Genomic DNA, 20,248 nt, shown 5'->3' on the forward strand with positions numbered 1-20,248 from the left:
TCCGCGCGCTTGCGGAAGCGCAGGTCTTAGGGGAATTTAATATTCTCCCGCTTGCCGGCGAGGCAGGCCGGTCACGTGAGCGGTTCGCCCAATGAGGGCGAACCAGCTCCGTGACGTCACTGGCCCGCCCCCGGCCAGTGACGTGCCCGCCCCCTTACGGCGAGCAGGACAAGCAACCGCAAGGCCAGGGAAAGCACCCGCTTTCCCTGAGCCTCAGCGCTGATCAGCACGCCAGCGGTAAGCATGTCCGAGGCCTTAGATGCTTTGTTTCAAGAAAGTTTTTTGGCTGAAAGTTGTAACATCGCCCAAAGAAGAGATCAGTGTATCTCGAAATCTGTACCGCAAATAAAAGCATTTAGTTAGCCACAGAATGGTATCGACTATATGTTTATATATATATATATATATATATATATATATATATATGAGTGAGCCTCTGGGACATGCCAAGGTGCAGTGAGTGAGCCGCTGGGACATGCCAAGGTGCAGTGAGTGAGCCTCTGGGACATGCCAAGGTGCAGTGAGTGAGCCGCTGGGACATGCCAAGGTGCAGTGAGTGAGCCGCTGGGACATGCCAAGGTGCAGTGAGTGAGCCTCTGGGACATGCCAAGGTGCAGTGAGTGAGCCTCTGGGACATGCCAAGGTGCAGTGAGTGAGCCGCTGGGACATGCCAAGGTGCAGTGAGTGAGCCGCTGGGACATGCCAAGGTGCAGTGAGTGAGCCGCTGGGACATGCCAAGGTGCAGTGAGTGAGCCTCTGGGGCATGCCAAGGTGCAGTGAGTGAGCCGCTGGGACATGCCAAGGTGCAGTGAGTGAGCCGCTGGGACATGCCAAGGTGCAGTGAGTGAGCCGCTGGGACATGCCAAGGTGCAGTGAGTGAGCCTCTGGGACATGCCAAGGTGCAGTGAGTGAGCATCTGGGACATGCCAAGGTGCAGAGACCTGTCAGTAGATGTCAGTGCAGGATATGCAGTATGAGCGATACAATGTCTCTATGCATATTTATGTAGGTCCATCTGTGTAAATGTTTTATACTGACGGATTGAATTGCACGTTAGGCATCAGCACCAAACACTTCTGATACAAAGTTAGTGTTTATTAAGAGGCTACAGTTTGGTTTAACTCCAGGTTATTTCTAGAGACATTCCTGCACTCCCTGATTATACGATCTCACTTCTATACATTGAATGTTTTCCTGCACTCCCTGATTATACGATCTCACTTCTATACATTGAATGTTTTCCTGCACTCCCGGATTATACGATCTCACTTCTATACATTGAATGTTTTCCTGCACTCCCAGATTATACGATCTCATTTATATACATTGAATGTTTTCCTGCACTCCCGGATTATACGATCTCACTTCTATACATTGAATGTTTTCCTACACTCCCGGATTATACGATCTCATTTATATACATTGAATGTTTTCCTACACTCCCGGATTATACGATCTCACGTCTATACATTAAATGTTTTCCTACACTCCCGGATTATACGATCTCATTTATATACATTGAATGTTTTCCTACACTCCCGGATTATACGATCTCACTTCTATACATTGAATGTTTTCCTGCACTCCCGGATTATACGATCTCACTTCTATACATTGAATGTTTTCCTACGCTCCCGGATTATACGATCTCATTTATATACATTGAATGTTTTCCTACACTCCCGGATTATACGATCTCACTTCTACACATTGAATGTTTTCCTGCACTCCCGGATTATACAATCTCACTTATTCATATTAAATGCAACTAGCCCCTTCAACTAGGGGAGCATTTAGGAGTAGAAGGGCCACTAGTTTATTGTCATGTCATTTTAGATACATTAAAAGACTTGAAAATATTATATTTCAAAATTTTGTGAGCATTTATTACACCTGTACCATATATATTTAGCAACTCGTATGAAATTAGCAGGAGCAGAGTGTCACATCACAGCTCTACGCAGGCCGTGCCACATCATTGTAAAGCGTGAGTGATGAATAGATATTTCATTTGGGTGACAGAAAAATGTCATGACCAGTGCTACTGTCACAATAATATTTCCAAGTGCCAGTTCACCCCTATTGATGGACATTTTGAAACTTACACATCTATATAGATGGTTTTATTTATTTATTTTAGGATACCATACCCTGAGGCCCCAGAGTAGGCTCCTGTATAAAACGGAGGTTTACTTTTTAAATTGTACTTTAAAGAATCTCAGTAATTCTCTAATGCAAAATTCACGACCACCAAACCATGCAGGTTAAGGAACACACATTGCATTTACAGAACATGCTATGTGCATTCTTGTGTACTCACCGTCCTTGGGAAAGATTTGGGGTTGGAGTTCTGTACAATTTGTCACAGAATGGTGAGATTACACATAATTCCTGCAATCAAGTTGTCGGACAGTATCTCCACTCCTTGCAGTGTGCGGGGACTAGAAATGTCAAGGGTTAAGTGGAAATGTCCTTAGTGGTATTCCCTAGAAGCGGATAACCTTTAAATATTGATGGAGAGCTGATTCAGCATAGCACTGAATGCTATTAAATCCTGTGCCCATTACACACGGGACAGTGTTAAACTGATGAGCTACAGAGCAGGGATTACCCGACACACTGTTAACAATGACATACAGAGCACACGATTCCGTGTATTGCCATGTACCCCCCTTACTGACTGTTCCTTCATAGGCAGGGAGTTAGCAAAAAAAGTGTCCAGCCGAGGGGTGCTGAAGTGACAGTGCTCCGAAATGTCTCTGATGCGAAATAATAATAGAAAATAAACCAACACACATATCTCGAAATCCTCCTCTGCCATCGAGATCTGTTTAGCACCGAGACTCGGGTTGAAGAATGATTCGCCGTCTCTCTTTGACTGTGCTGAAGCAGGGATATCTTTATAACCTGACCTGTTGGTGGCTCTTTAGGACTGGAGTTGCCCACCCCTGGTTTAACGCATATCCACTAGGATAATTGTATGCAAAAACAATGGGCGTTGTTTAACTCATTACCAACGGGCTCAAAGACAACTTGGGACCTTTAGTGGCTATGCGATGGTAGGGCGTGTGGTTGTAAATGTCAGTTGGTAACAATTGTTTGGAGGTTTGTGACACCTTCCTGGTTTTACGTTCGCCCATTCTACCTTTTAAATAGCAGTTCTTATGATAACGCCTGTAAACGACCAGTCCAGAGACATTTCTCTCCATCAGAAAGGTAGCGAAGGCCTGCAGATCGCGTTGGTACCTGCAATCACATGGTGACATGGCTGCTGGCCTACAAAGAGTTTAACTCAAATGACCCTCACTTATGAGAAGACAAACAGATAAGTCTTTAACTATATAGTCTCTGCTAGCCGGCAGGAAGCACGCACGCACCAGGAATCATCCACAAAGACTTTAATTTCGTGAGTGTTATCTTATATACTTGTCTTATGCGCAGTGATAGTGGGATATTGTCCTATGTGGTGGGTCCCTGAGGGTTGATTTTAGCAGGTTGGTTCCGGGGGAGCACACTCAATCGGCGAGTTCTCCCATACCTGCACCTTCACTTCTCTTCCCCAGTTGCTGGTTAGATACCATCTTATTTATCTACACACATGGGCATTTCAATTGCAGCCCTTGGACTAATACCATTTATTGCTTCTTGTTTCCTGTATATTTCCCTTCACTAAACAACCCTGTCACATATATATGGTTGTGGATTACAAGTTGTTTGCTGCACTGGATTTAGGACTGGTTCCTTCATATACTATTTAACTATATCATTTGTCATGTTGGATGTAGCACTAAGGGGCTCATTCACTAAACTTCGATACGTGGCTTATAGCACTATAAATGTCATTAAAGTGCGATAATGCCTGTGTTGCTATTCACAAAGCTCCGATAACAGGGCAATATCGCACTGAAACACCTTTTTATAGTGCTTTAAACACTCTGGCAAAAAAAAAAGCCATGTGATAAGCCAAAAAATTCCAAAAATTGCATTTTTGTGCCAGAAACGGCTAGCCACTAAGCATTGATAAGCATATCATGCTCTAAAAACGTACAATATTTTGGTGCCAGCTACAGCCTGGCGCTAAAGATATTGCAAAATGCAGTTTCTTTTAGTTTTACTGCACAGGATTGATGCCGGTGGGACCCCCCGGAGATCCGGTGGTTCATGCGGGTCCCCACAGCTCTGGGGGTGCCCCACATTTCCAGGGGTCCACGGATCTCCGGGGGTCCCCACCGGCCTCCGGTATCAATCCTGTGCAATAAATATAAAATTACAGCTACATTAAAGCAGCTTCATTACCTTAACAGCTAGTCGCTACTGTAATGTATATATACATATATATATATATATATATATATATATTAAATACTAGTGTATGGGGGAGCAGGGAGTCTCTTAAGCTGAACCGCATTGATTTCAGCCTTGGTGACCCCCTACTTCCCGAGATACAGGCCCCCGTATGTGGTGCCGGGATCTCCTGCAGTATTTCAATCCCCCGGTCACATGGGCCGTGACGCGGAGGACTTAAAAATGGCGGGGATACTGGCACCACATACCTGTATCTCGGGAAGCAGGGGGTGCCCGAGGCTGAAATCCATGCGTTTCAGCTCAGGAGACCCCTTGCTCCAGTGCACTTCTATTAAAGTTTATATTTAAACAGCACGATCGCCTGTAAGAGCCGAGCATGGAGACGCAGCGTACCCAACTACCTGGCCGGGTAATTTTTGTTTCCCCTGGTACCCGGTAATTTTTTGGACCCGGTACATCTCTATTTTTAACGTTAAACACCTTTTTCAGGATCTGGGTGGGAGTAACGCTAAGAAACACTTGTCATATTATTTGAAGCTATCCCAACATTGCAGTACAAACACCTGACATTAAGCCTATGCGGATATACAAAGGCCGTTGTTTTTGCATAGAACTTGTATATCCGTGTAACCTCAGGGGGAATAACATATGTTCCTGTTTTAGGTAACGTCACGTTATAAACGGAGCGTTCTGGATCTGGCCCTTAGTGGACAAACTCTACCTCGTGTCTGGAGTGAAAGACCTCTAATGGGTTAAAGAGTCATTGATATGTTGAGAATTTTTAAACCATATTCATTTTTAAGACCAGATCCTATGCACTTAAAACATATATATGTTTCCATATATACTTTGTTTTCAGTTGTATAGACACCCTGTATGAACAGTTGTCAGGCCATGTATGGCAGAAAAAGTTGCTAAACACAATGGAATACTTCAGATGAAAAAAAAAACCAGAAAGCAATGTAACCAAGAAGTTTATATACTTTATTAAAAGATCAAAAAATAAACAACAATATAGAAGTAACATACTAAAATGAGTAGCATTATGCACATTTCTAAAGCACATACAAGCACTACAGCGATATAATCTGGCAAAAAAAGAAAATAAATTCAAAGCGTACATCCTGTTAGCAGTTGAGGGAATGAGAGATTAATACATTCTAGAGCTGAAGTACAGAACCATATTCTGTGTGTGTCTGAATTGTTCTGTTTCTTATAAATATCCGAGCTTGTCAAACAATGGAAAACCATCTGGTTCTATTACAGAGTGTGTCCAATAACAACTGCAGGGCATATATATATATATATTTAAAAATGCCCGCTGAAAAAAGCCGCTAGGGGCTGGTAGCCGTGCAAGGTAGAGAACTGCACAGAGAAGGGTAAGTGTACATCAAATACACCAAATACAGGTGACAGGCAAGCATGAAATTAAAAAAAAGTGGATTTATTAATTCTATATAACACCAAAGTATCGGTCCCCAGAGGGAAATTCTGAAGGAATGAATCCCATATTAATTAATAAATTCACTTTTTTTTTATTTCATCCTTGCCAGTGCCTGTATTTAATACACACCTACCCTTGTATATGTGTGTGTGTGTGTGTGTGTGTATGTATGTATGTATGTATGTATGTATATATATATATATATATATTTATTTATATACACATACACTGTATATATAACATTTATAGCAGCACTGCTGCTTGCCTGGCGCAGCTGCAGATGTTGATGTACAGGGTAGACACTTATTACAAGGAACAGGCACTCGCTGGACCTTGCTACAAGGACCGAAACATGTGTATAACATTTCACCACGTATCACCTTGCAATTGTCCCACGAGTGCCCGTCTCACTCCATATACATATATTTAGCAATGTTCTTGATATTTTACATCCAACACTAGAAAACCAGAGCAGGGTCCCATTCTTTGCCAAGGGCGCCTGAAATATAACAAGATGCAGACATCTCCAACACAAAGGTGTGTAACACCTGCAGTGCATTGTGTATCTAGCCCCTCTAGCCCTGAAGAGATAAAAGGAGACACAGAATACTTCTTCTGTTGTAACAATCACTCAGTTGACTATTGTATTTCTGCGATTTACACTTTACTGTAACTTGTTGTAAAAGGTTTGTCTTTGTACATGTTCACTTGATCAAAACATTGCTCTGTACAAAGAGCACACAGTTTCCAAGCCACCTTACTAATGGCCGAGTCATCCCCTCATCTGCTAGGATATAGGAGCCATGGCAACAAAATCTTTTGGCTTCCATCATTATCAAAGACCATCTGTGTACAATAGAATAGAATCGGAACCTTATATTTCTGCGTCAGGCTATTTCTTTCTGTTTTGTGAGTGTGTGACGAAACAAAACAAAAAACAACAAATCAAAGCTTTATTTTCACAAACGTCTTGTTTCTGCATGTTCCAAAATATATTTAAGACATCATTTCAATGATGGAGAGTATGAGTTGAAGATCATTAGCAAAAAAAAAAAAAAAGGCTTGCATGAATGCATAATCGTAATATTAGTGCAAAACGATTGTCATATGGTGTGAAAATAAATACAATTGTATACAATTTTCCACAACTGCAATAACCACTAGAGAAATGTAGCGTTATTAAGTCATTCTATTCTCCTGGTTTGAACGATAGCACCTATCAAAAATAAAACGAATTTACTCTGGAATAGTTGCGTAGAGTGGACTGAAGATTTTGATATGTACGATAGGTGCGAGCAGTTTGTTAATTTTCTTAAGGATATTGCCTGCTATTCTGCAAATCTTTGTATGCGATGTGGTTTTTAAATAATATACGATCGATTTAAGTGCCAGACTAGCTCCAAAAATATCTGTTCAAGGGCAAAGAAAAATATTTCAATTTTTTATTACAAAAAGCACCTCTGCTTCTTTGTGATCTTAAAAATAAGAACATTATTTGTTTGTAGTATACACACTGAAAACCTGCCCGAAAGAGCAATCTTTGCATAGATTTCTTTCCTCTCGGATTGTAACAGCCCTTTTTTTAGATTCTTCTGCAAGCTATGTGAGATAATACAGGTGTGGACAGAATATAAGATAACACTGCTTGCGGTACACATTGTATGCAGGAGGAAGTAAAGTGTTGTTTGGAATAGATTCCAAAATGATAGTCGGATTGGGGACCTTGTGCTCCAGTAGATATTCACAGGCAAGGCCACACTACTTTAAAAAGGTATGAAATGCAGTATTCAACTAAATTTATTGACGGACGCACCTGCAGTTATTCTACAGAGACTTTTTAATATCCTCTTAAGCCCTTTGCTACCAGTGGGTTGTACAACATATCGTAAAACAGGCTAGCCACTGAGTTCAGCTTGTGATGAACGCAGTCAGCGGTTTCCAACCTTTTTTAAGTTAAGGAACCCTATAATTATATTGTGCAATTCTGCGGAACCCCGACCCATTCTAATAGCGCGTCTGAGGTCAGATGCATTGTAAGGAACCTCAACCCTCTCTAATAGCGCGTCTGAGGTCAGATGCATTGTAAGGAACCTCAACCCTCTCTAATAGCGCGTCTGAGGTCAGATGCATTGTACATTCTTCTGTATTTGATACAATTTTCAAATGACCTGAAAATTGCAGGGACCTCTTTAGAGGGATACCTGTGGAGCCCAAGGATTCATCGGAATCCCAGTTGAAAAAGACTGAACTAGGCACTAACTCAGTAAAAGATTTGCTCTTTATTTGCACTTTTTATACTAAACAAGCATCCTTTAGTAAATATGAGCAAATGCATAGGGGCATGGAAACCCCCATTCAATACAGGAAAGGATGCAGTAACTTTCATTTAAGTGAAGAGACATTAAGTGCATAGTTAGGAGACCAATCCACCCTAACTAACCTCCATTTTTTATGGGTTTAAAACCAGGGGGTTCTACAGAGCTGAGCCGCACTATTTTATGCTGTAGGACCCCCCACCAGTTCCCGAGATACTTTCTGGTGAAGTTACCCGTATTACTTCCTGGTTTTTAAAGGGGATTTAAATGGCTGTCCAATAGAAAGCCCCAACCGATGATGTTGCAGCTTCCTATTGGCCGTAGATTTGTCAGCCTGACGGAGATGTAAACTTAGTAACTTCACCAGAAAGTATCTCTGGTGCTGCGCAGTTTCCCCTAGTAATAATAATAATAATAATAATAAAAAATAGGAGGAGGAAATGTTCCTTTAACTGCTCCCTCACTGAAATGAGACCAAACTGGTTTACCGGGGAAGGAAGGAGAGAGAGAGAAAGAAGAGAGGCGAGAGAGAGAGAAGAGAGGCGCGAGAGAAGAGAGGCACGAGAGAGAGAGAAGAGAGGCGCGAGAGAGAAGAGGCACGAGAGAGAAGAGGCGCGAGAGAGAGAAGAGAGGCGCAAGAGAGAGAGAAGAGGCGAGAGGGTCGAGAGAGAAAGAGAGGCAAGAGAGAGATGCAAGATAGGAGGCGAGAGAGTGAGAGAGGTGAGATAGGAGAGGAGAGAGAGATAGAAAAGATTAGACTCCGGCTGGAATTGAACCCTTGCATGCGATTTCAAGACTTAGTCCAAGACCCCTCCTCCTGTTAACTAAAACTGCTGATAAATGGCAAGAAACACAGAGCTGCGGCAAAAAGGTTCATGCTAACTGGCACAGATTGTACAGATAACAGGCAATGTCCTGGAGCCCCCGCAAGGGGATTCTAAAATGTTTGCTAGTGATCTTAACGTGCATACTTTTCCATTCTGTGGCCCCTGCAATGCAGTGAACACTTCTTTCCCATGCTGGGGGAAACATTCAGCTCTCATCAAATCAATGGGACAACAATATTCTCCAGCACCGGGAAAACACTTCACAGCGTACGGATAAGGGTCTGGATGTGCTGGAAATCGGCGTTTACTAGGCGCTGTATATTAAGCTGTGGCGAGCTACAATACAAAGCTTTTTTTGCAACGGCAAAGCAACATCATGCATTCAGATACATTTTTTTTTTTTTTTTTTTAGCAAAGTGCCTTCATTTCAAAGCCTTAGTAATACCTATCTCTTTTACAAACTGTTCCCGTGTTTTTTTTTTACGGACTTTTATATTCAAAATACGTTCCAAGATTTTTTAAATTTATTCTCTTCCCCCCATGGACTATGTACATAAGTGCAAAAAAGGTGTGTGTTACACATTCGTACACTAACTGAATCAGTTGAACTGCAGCATATTGGTATTTTTCCAACACTGTTGAAGCGCCATTTTATGTTCAGGGAGAGAAAAAGAAATTGGCCTCTGAAAACAAACAGGCGGCATTATAAAATTACAGAGTATCTCTATACTCTTTTACCTAAAGCATCTTCTTTTTGAAGAAACATAGCTTAAGAGTCCCAGTGGACTAAACCTTTGCCAGTTCTGCCATGTTGGTGCAAGGCTTTTTACACCAAACTTACACTAAATGACCAACAGCAGAGTGCAGAGTCCGAAATTCCTGAATTTGAGGAGGTAGCGGCAGCCCTCCGCTGAATCGATGGCTGGGCCCCCGTAAATCGTTTTCTAGGGGTATACATCAAAGGAACTTGCACAGGCTGAAAGTGTAAAGCTATACTCAGCACTGCTTTATACTGCAGCCTGTGCATTTTCAGAGGCAGCGGGGATTCTGAACATGAAATGTAACTTTAAGAGGTCATCCCACATTATTATAACGCGTCTTTTTTTGTTTTTTTGCTTTTTTTTGTTTTTACAGACTTCACTTATATAAATTAGTATTAAAATATCCCAGCAGGGTTGTAGTTTTTTTTCTTTTCCCGTCCCCTTTTTATTTGCTATTCGCAGGCAGAGCTAGTTTTCAAAGTGAACACGTGAGCCCGTGTGATGATAAATATACATGAAATGATATTAAGGCCTGTTAAAAGTTGTGGTGTTTTTTTTGTTCTTTCTTTCCTTAAACAATTGTCCTAAAATACTGTGGAATAACCATAAACCACACAACAATGTCTACAAGCTTCAAGACCTGACTCTAAATCCCCGATTTTGAAAAGTCTTCCGCCGGCACTTTGACAGAGAACAGGCCAAACGCCATTCAAAAAATGCCAATAGCATATTTCCCGTCTCTCTGCAGAATAATGCAGAAGGGTAAAGCAGGGGGTGGGCAACCCCTGTCCTCAAGGACCACCGACAAGTCAGGTTATCCCTGCTTCAGCACAGGGATATCCTGACAACCTGACATGTTGGTGACCCTTGACTGGAGTTGCCCACCCCTCGTCTAAATCCATGTGCTGTAAACTTTGTAACCCTCGTCACAGACCGTGATTGGGTTACTGAAGGTGTGACATTACACACACGGTATCAGTGGCCACATGAGACTTTGGGCTTTAAAAAAAACAAAAAACTCGTCCATCGTTTCTCTATTAGACAGTATCGAACTGTACCGTTATCACGCTCATACTGATACATGTCACTTCATTTACATGTGAACATTTCACAAATAATGTGTACAAAAAAGGTAGCCATGTTGTCATTTTGTTGCCATAGCAACGACTTAATAGAATTGGGTAACAATGAATCTAGAATTGCAGGAGTTTGCATACAAAGTGAATTTCTGTTCTTAAACTGTAAGTTAGGCAAAATAGTTGTGAATTGTAATCTACACCTCTCTCATGCGTCGGTGTCTCTTGGTAGTATAACTAAGTGGAATTGATTATAGATGTATTAAAATTGCTCTAATCCTCCTTCAAATTTAAATTCATTCATTACTAAACATATCAAAATGTAATATAATGGAAAAAAATATATCTATCTTAACTCTTAACAGTAAGCAAATGAAAATGTGACACGAATTACCGTACTAAAGGCTAATATCAATGTATTTGTATATTTACATTGGAATCAGGATAATAACTGAAGTGCAGTTATTTTTACTACATTTGACGCTGCAGTAAAAGGAACAGTTTTATTATTAGTGAAAAAAATAAATCTTATTTTTCCAATGTCTGTAGCGCCAAAATTGAAGTAAAAATGCACTGAATCTGATTAAATCTATTGTTAAAGTTTTCTTTTTACCATGCAACATATTTCGGGTTTGTATTCGTGGTTTAAACATAATTGCGGTGTTTCTTAAAGCAGTATTTTGGGGGATTTAATTTAGCTGATCACATTATCGCTGATCCCCTTATCCTTTCCCATGCTGTTTTTACATGTTAAAATCGGAGGCTCCTTACAGGAGATATAAGCGTTAGAATTCTGAAGTGCCCAGGCGGTTGAAATGAAGCTCTCCCCAGAGACCAGTGCGGTCTAAAGGTTACCATGGTTCAATGTTATACTCATGCGAGTAGGATGCTTGGTACTCCAAGCTCTGCAGTGGCAATAGATAAATACATTCCAGATGCTCACATGTTGTGCAGAGATACTTCAACCTCCAGGCCAACAGAACGGCCCAGATTTACTTAATAGTGCTAAGCCTCAAGGTACAGTACCTTATGGCTCATTCAAATGACTGCTTTAAAGCTTCCATCCCTCCTGATTGCGGTTCTTTTTTCTTCTTTAACTTACCTGAACCGGTGGTCCCGCAGTGCTGACCCATAACCCCGACCCCCTCCCGACTTCAAGGGATGCCCCAGGTTCCTGAGCGCGGAACTGATTTTTTTACCCCCCCGGTGGACACAGGATGGCCAGCAGAAAGTTGCAACCTCATCGGGAAAGCCCAATGCAACCTCCGATTCGGGGGGGGGGGGGAGGGGGGGGGGAGGGCAGTTGTCTTTTTGTGTAACAACCGGGAGAGAAAAAAAATATGGACCTGAAGCCGGAGTGTCCGCAGAGATTGGGTGACCACGGATCAGCTCGGAGGGAACACCTGGTTCAGGTAAGCTTTGTTGGGGAGGGAAATACGGCTTCCAAACTTAACGCTGTTCAGTTAATATGGGCCAAGATTTTCTGAGCTTGGGCAGAAGGTTGCTTTTAGCTTCTCTCTCTGCAGGACAATACCTTAAAGTATTACCTGGGTGTATTAAATAAAAATATCACGTGTGAGAACATTCATAAGTCTCAGACAGGTCTGCAACCCTGTCTTTCCCCATTATCTCTTAGCATACAGTGCCTCCACTGCAGCCAGGGATTCTGGGAAATGACATGCAAATGAGCACACAGTGTCTTCTTTTGCTTCTTATCCATTTTAACATGGACCCCTGTAAGGTTATGCCTGCCGTATTACACAGTGTGTCAGCACAGCCTGGGTTAAAGAAGTGCAGAGCCAGTAACCCTACTCACAGACAGCCATTTGAACTTTTTAGGTCTCACCACAGTGGGAGGCTGGTTATACTTGCTGTGCATTACATACAGTAGCTAGTAGATACTGAAGTGAAGTGTGCGAATAAGAGATGCTGAAACAAGGGGTAAATTCAGAGACCGCTGGTTTCCACTAATTATCTGACGAACACAGATTGAAATTCTTGTGGATGTATATCAATTTCAACCAAAAATCAGAAACCCGAAATATATTCCAACGCCTTCAAAAAGCGCGTGATAAAAAAACAGGCTAACAATATAATGTCTAGCCATGAGAAATGGAGAATTCCTCCCAATAAGTTTCACTACTCAGGTTTTCTCCATTCTGGTGAAGTAAGCAAGTGATTAAAATGGAAAGACTCCTGTTTCTTAACAGGTCTTTGTCCTAGTACATGAATGGCCAACGCCAGTCCTCATGGGCCACCAACAGGTCAGGTTTTCAGGATTTCCCTGCTTCAGCACAGGTGGCTCAATCAGTCTCTGCTTCAGCACAGGTGGCTTAATCAGTCCCAGCTTCAGCAGCGGGTGGCTCAATCAGAGGCTCAGTCTTCGACTGAGCCCCTGATTGAGCCACCTGTGCTGAAGCAGGGATATCCTGAAAACCTGACCTGTTGGTGGCCCTTGAGGACTGGAGTTGCCCACTCCTGTACTAGAATGTTTTATAGTCTACACTAAAAGATATTGATGCAAGTATAAATCAAATGACAAACTAGGAAAAAAAATAAAAAGAAGAATAACACGGCTGATTATGAAATCATATTCCACAAATAAAATTAAAAAAAACACTGTACTTAAAAAAAAAAATATATATATATTTTTTATATATTTTTAAAAATTCTTTTTTATAATTTTTTTTTTAACTCACTCCCTCACGTCTTACCTACGTGATCCTTCAGAGGCAGGTAACTTAACCAGACTTCTAGAACCCTAATAAGTTAAGCGTATAAGCTTCCAGCATTCCCTCCTTAAAAAAAAACAAAAAAACCTCCGGTAGATCAAAGTTTCAGCGTTGTTGCATATTGTTTTTGCGTAAGGCTGAGAGAAACGGACAAACAGAAATAAGTTTGGATAAATAAAAAGTAGGGGGGAAATGGCTTCGGTTTCATCGTCATGGGAGCAGATATTTTTTTTTTGTTTTTATTTTATTTTTTTTATACAAATAGCACTTCTCCAAAGACCGATGAGACTCTAGTGAGCTTGTTTAGAGTCACTGATCTTGTGACTGTTCGAAAATAAGAACATGTTCAGGATGATTTAAAGTCTGGCGACATTTGGTTTCCTGGAACACAAAAGGTTGAGTCGGTGCACAACTCATTGCTATAGCACGACCCCAAAATGTAACTTTTGGGGGGGGTAGAGGGGGGCAGGATTGTTTTACATTTGGTGAGGAATTTAGTGCTTCGAGTTTTGTTCCTTACATTTCTAATTCGGTCGGAATAATATATAATAATTAAAAAAAACAACAACTTTGTGATTTTTTACTAAAGCTACCCTGAACATCCCTCATTGAAACGGTTTGGTAAAATAAAAAAAATTGGGTTTGTTCTCAGTTCCTCGATCTCTTTGTGAGCTTGAAGCCCATTGCGATGCAATGAGTAGGTGACCTACAGCACATGAGTCACTGGTTCTCCACTCCGGTCCTGAAGACACCCCCCACCACCACAGATCAGGTTTTCAGGATATCCCAACTTCAGCACAGGTGGCTCAATCAGTCCCTGCTTCAGCACAGGTGGCTCAGTCGATTGAAGCTGGGATATCCTTAAAACCTGACCAGTTGGAAGGGGAGGGGGAAGGGTTCTTCAGGACTGGAGTTGAGAACCTGTGACTTAAGGGTTAATGTCTTAAAGATGCATTCACGCTTACCTGAGGTAAACAAATACATTTTCATGCGAGTACTTAGATAGCCATTGCAGTAGTTGATTTGAGTGGCTAAAAGACAATGGGATGTAGTTATACATTTTTTGCTTTACTCCATTTCACACACACATGCCCCCTAACAGGTGCCATCCCTGCCTCTTGCTTTGCTTTTTATATATGTATTCATCTCTATTCGACATATTTTGATAAGAGAGAGATCACAGCGAGTCTCTTTTATTCAAAACGGGTCTTACTTCTGGAGATATTTAAATCTTCAACGAATCCCTGATCTGTGAACCCCCCTCAGCACTGCACGGGCCACTCGTTCCAGAGCGGGGAGGCGTTCCATAGACGATGTCTACATTAGGATTGCAAGAGTGAATGCACTTTTAAAACAGCAGGAACCTAAAGACAATATTCACTGGGCCCCGAAATAGTCAATGCACTGTTAACAATCACCGACTCGTGTTTACTGCAACTGCAGACACTGGCCAGCAACAACTTCAGTGTTTACTGAATAAACCCCTACATTTACATTCCGTACACATCTCTGCCAGATGTTTAATATATACATATTTATGTATTAAAAAATTACATTAAGGTGTCAGAATATACAAAAAAAAAAAACTATTTAGCACTGAAAAAAAAGTTCGAACATCCTTTAAATTTATAAAGCCATATACCGCTTGGATGTGTCCAGTCTGGTTACATGCACTCACATCCCTTCCTTTTTGAGGCACTGCCACAGGTTGTGCAAAACTCATTATGATAACACACATAATTTCAAACAGAAAACACTCTAATCAGTCCACTTGTTACATTAATTATACCAGTACATTGGAAAACAGGAACTACGGTGGTTAAAAAAATATGAATCAAAAGCACGTCATTCTACTGGGTTTATGCATCTGGCTTTTCTTAAAGATTCCAACATGTTATATTGTTTTATCTGTGTTGGGATCATGGAGTAGCAAGTCAGTCTACCTTTTACATCGTGAGAAGGAGCGGCTCAGTGAGTAAAGACACTGACTGGCGCTGAGTGTGAAGCAGGGGAACCTGGTTCAATTCCCGGTGTCTGCTCCTTGGGACCTTGGGCAAGTCACTTTATCTCCCTGTGCCTCAGGCGCCAAAAAAATAGATTGTAAGCTCCACGGGGCAGGGACCTGTGTCTGCAAAATGTCTCTGTAAAGCGCTACAGAAAACTAGCAGCGCTATACAAGAACAACTATTATTATCATCATGTCAGAGAAATTACATTATTCAGATCACAGTGAAATAGCTGTCGCTGTAGGGCAGGGGAGGCCAACTCCAGTCCTCAAGGACCACCATCAGGTCTTCAGGATATCCCTGCTTCAGCACAGGTGGCTCAATCGAAGACAGCAATCTTTGACTGAAGCAGGGAGATCCTGAAAACCTGACCTGTTGGTGGCCCCTGAGGACTGGCGTTGGCCATCCCTGCTGTAAGCAGAAGTGTCTGTCGCTAAAATGTGTGAGATCTTCATGTAGTTGCCGTATCAGATTAAGGCGTTTTTTTCCCTCTCTGAATCTAGGGAACATGACTGTGGCACCACTACATGCCTTACATTAGAGCAGTGGCAAGTGGAAACGGTATACTTTACTTTATTGGGGATCCACAAGAAAAAACTCACCCACTGGCAAAGCCCTCACATGCATGAGGGTCATTGCATTATAGAACACTATCGAAAATAACCCATCAGCGTTTAAAGGGAAATGTGAAATGGCTACAACACAGATCAAGAGTCACACAATGGTGCTAAGCTTTAGCATGCCTTTACTCCCATCAAGTTTGTGGATCTGGGCCTTAATTTGGATCCTTGAATTCAATGATTGATACCTATTTAGAATAAGTGCACTACATGGAGAGAGATATGAAAGGGTCCATCATAATAGTAATACAATGGTTTTCAACTTTTTTTGGGGTTAAGGAACCCTAAGTGAAATTCTGAGGAACCCCCAACCATCTAATAGCAACTCTGTGTTTAGATACATTGTAAGGAACCCCAACCCTCTCTAATAGCGCGTCTGAGATCAGATGCATTGTAAGGAACCCCAACCCTCTCTAATAGCGCGTCTGAGATCAGATGCATTGTAAGGAACCCCAACCCTCTCTAATAGCGCGTCTGAGATCAGATGCATTGAAAATTCTTCTGTATTTGAAACAATTTTCAATTGACCTGACATTTGCAGGGAACCCGTTAGAGATGCTCGGGGAACACTGTAGCAGTACATAATTTCTGTGCATTTTGAACGTGATGGAATACAATGTTACGTTTGAGGATTGCTGCACCGCCATTGTGCTACATTTACGCTCCATAACATAGATTTTAACATGTGTGGCAGTTGTACTGTGGTGCAAGACTGCAATCGGTAAGTGACTCCACAGTGTTGATTACTGGTATGTAGACAGTGATAAACCTTACTGAGCATCCAGCCTCTCTCGGCTGAGGTGGTGGGACTTAGGAAGTTCTGCAGAACAAAGCAGGTGAGAGGGGTACTGGAAAGTAGGCATGGAAGGAAGGTAAAGGGGGTGTGCTGATGGGCAAGGTAGAAGAGAAAGGCCTACATTCAACATGCCGGGAAGCCATCCTCTCCATGCTTGAATACAACTGGACTCTGTCCTAGCACTGGGAAGACATCTTCAGAGTATACTGAATAGTCTGTATTAAGACTTCTTAAGACTACAATGACATTACCCATGTAAAATGGCAGGTGTGATTTAAATCACTGGTATTTTGTGTTAGTTTATAGGCACACTCATGTGATCATTTGACCAACTTCATTTTAGGGGGATTAAAAATTGCATAATTTAACAATGCTAATATGCTCATTCAACAACCTCCTTTCATAAAGAGTCGTACGAGTCCCTAAAACATAATTTAGAGTACTTTCAATAACCACCTTGTCCCTGTTTGCCAGAACACTGAGATTACAACAAAAAAAAACCACACCCTACAATGCATGTAATAATCACAATGAAAAAAGAAAAAATGGTCTCGAGTATACTTGATAATGATACACACGTAAAAATGAATTGAATGACTACAATGTAAACAAAACAGTAAGATAACACTTTAAAACATGAATCCATCAATAGTAGAACAGTAAACCGGGCGTCCACTGTGCGTGTGCACTTAAAATGTTACACACAGAATGATTACGTGTGAGAAGTAAATGTGTTATAAAAGTCTTATACAATATGTGAATAACTGGTTGGAGAGAGCGCGGTTTGCCTTGTATTTTTTTGTTATCCCATAGTGCTGTTCTCTGACATTCCCATCATTTTCGGAGGGTTTTTTTTAATTTATTTTTTGGTTAACACGTAGGCTGCAGCAGGCTTACTGTAGAGGATGACAGGAGGGAATATGTACAGAAAGGCCACGAGCAGCTTCCCCCGGACAGATTCTGGTTCTCCATAATTCTGCTGTTCAGAATTTCAACATGTTCTACTAGAGAAGGGAGAAAAAGAAGAAGAAAGCAGCGGTGAGAATTCTACGCAGGGCGGCCGGGATCCCAAAAGGGTCGAAAGGCACCCCAGTCTTAACTTCTATTTATGGCGCTCATCCTATAGGGCAAGGGTCTCAAACACGGTCCTCAAGGGCCACCACAGACCAGCTTTTATGGATATCGAAGACTGCGCCACTGATTGAGCCACCTGTGCTCAAGCAGGGATATCCTGAAAACCTGGTCTGTTGGTGCCCTTGAGGACCGAGTTTGAGACCCCTGCTATAGGGGCCTCCAATGAAGTTTAATTTATTAGGGACCGGGGGATTATCTGCTGGTATACGAATGGCTGTGTTAATCTAACATCGTTAAAAGTGCAATCCCTCATCGGACAACAAAATAGAACACTTCGGAGTACACAGAAATCCCTCCTAAGTGCAAACTCATTAAGATGACCTTTGGAAAGGATGTCACTTTTTTAGAGTCTTCCTGCTGTGCTACGTTAAACATTACCGGCCCTTGTTCTGCACAGGGAAAAGGCTCTCCTCCGTGTCCTGACTGCTCCCCTGACAGGGAGGGTGCTGGCCAAAAGGTAGAACCTACACTTGAACGGCATATATTAAACCCTGTACAGTGTACACTATAAACCTCACCGTCCTTCACTTTAATGGGTCTTTCTGTTTAGCACTGCTTGGTAAACATGGGCCTGCTCTTAGAAAGAAAAACTGCTCTTACAAAAACATAGGTGCAGTGTTTGCTTTAAGGTTTATTTAAGGAAGCTAATTGCATTGTTGAGTTGCTTACAATTTGTGAGCCAAGTGTGGGCCTCCAACCACTGCTGTAAAATATTACGCAAAGCTAAGTGTGAATAAAAATATATAATAAATATTAATATAAATATCTATCTATATATTTATTAAATCATAACATATATAGGATGGCATTTGTCTGCTTGCTTGTCCCGATACAGGTACAGCGCATCAAACCTTTAAAATCAATTAATATTTGCCTAAATCCCCCAATTTTTTTCATATCTGGAATAAAAAAATAAATATTCAGACAATACACAGAATTAAATCTCTGGCCAAGAGATCCACACATTGGCATTTAAGTTTTGTCAAAGATTAATTACAGAACTCTAGTCCTGATAAAAACCCGATTTTTGCATATTTTAAAATGCGTAAAAGGCGAAAAACAACTATAAAAAAAAAGCTACTTGATTTTTACATGGAAAGCAATAAAAAGCAACATAGTATGAAAGCAACATTCTGCAATGTTGTGAAAAAGGGATATATACTTCTTGCAACCTTTAAGCCAATCATTTCAATTAAAAAAACATTGAATTGGATTAGAATTTCCTGACGACTTCATTTTCATGGCTTATTTGACTAGTGGGGTGCATTTAGTCTTCCTAAAAACCATGAAAGAATAACGAACCGTCACCAATGAAAGATTTTGGTCCATATACTTTCTGAAAATTAAGAATTCTTAGAGAAAGATCAAGTGTAATTTTAGTTAATTTTAACGACTAGGTGTGGGTGCAAAACGGATTTGACGAGTAGTCTATCTATGATTCTGTGGGTTAAGCCAGTGGTGCTCAACTCCAGTCCTTAAGCCTCCCGCCCCAACGGGTCAGGTTTTCAGAATATCCCTGCTTCAGCACAGGTGGCTAAAACAGTCCCTGCTTCAGCACTGGTGGCTCAGTCGAAGCTGGGCTGAAGCTGGGATATCTTGAAAACCTCCCTTGTTGGGGAGGGCTTGAGGACTGAAGTTGAGCACCCCCGGGGTAAGCCCTTGGAGGACACAATAAGTACGTTAAGAAATACAAAATGTGTATAAAAGGTTCACGCTTATAGGAGAACTGAAACAAACTTACTGTTCTATTGGTAACTTCTACATCTGTGAAACAAACACGCTGCTACCCAGATCATCTACTGTTAATTGGGATATCTACAGTGGAAAAGATTGCAAATTAAAATGTTTCTCTGCAGATACTTCTGTTCACGACTGCCTTCCTTGGATAGCGACTGACTGAAATACACGTTTAAAATATCACTTTGATCCTACGTCACAGCGTTTCAAGGTACCAATTGCTTTTGTTTCTTGTGTGGGTAATGGAACGGCCTCCACTGCAGGGCTAGGAAACATGGTACGAGACCCATTGAGCAATAAGGGTTTATTTTTTTTTAGTTTGTCTTAGTGTTTCGGAATAATGATTTATTTATTTATAAAAATGTTTTACCAGGAAGTAATACATTGAGAGTTACCTCTCGTTTTCAAGTATGTCCTGGGCACAGAGTTATAAAAAATACATGGTTACGATAAAAGAACAGGGTTCTACAGTCACTTCACACACATTTCATGGAC

At 41.4% G+C, this 20,248-nt stretch overlaps 1 protein-coding gene across 10 annotated transcripts in view; it reads right to left on the reverse strand.

Annotated features, from left to right (window-relative positions):
* Window positions 1-5,268: 5,268 nt before the first annotated feature.
* The window catches only part of MBNL3 (muscleblind like splicing regulator 3), a 120,897-nt gene continuing 105,917 nt past the window's right edge, over window positions 5,269-20,248 (reverse strand). For all 10 annotated transcript variants that reach the window (XR_012788395.1, XM_075573168.1, XM_075573165.1 and 7 more), the window contains 2 exons: window positions 19,758-19,831; window positions 5,269-17,886 (listed from right to left, as the gene is read on the reverse strand). Coding sequence is in view for 9 of the 10 variants with exons in the window: in XM_075573168.1 (XP_075429283.1) it covers window positions 19,775-19,831 (57 nt within the window). In the remaining variant the exon portion in view is untranslated. The remainder of the gene's footprint in view (window positions 17,887-19,757; window positions 19,832-20,248) is intronic.

This window comes from Ascaphus truei, chromosome 16, assembly GCF_040206685.1.
Source record: "Ascaphus truei isolate aAscTru1 chromosome 16, aAscTru1.hap1, whole genome shotgun sequence".
Lineage (NCBI taxonomy): Eukaryota > Metazoa > Chordata > Amphibia > Anura > Ascaphidae > Ascaphus > Ascaphus truei.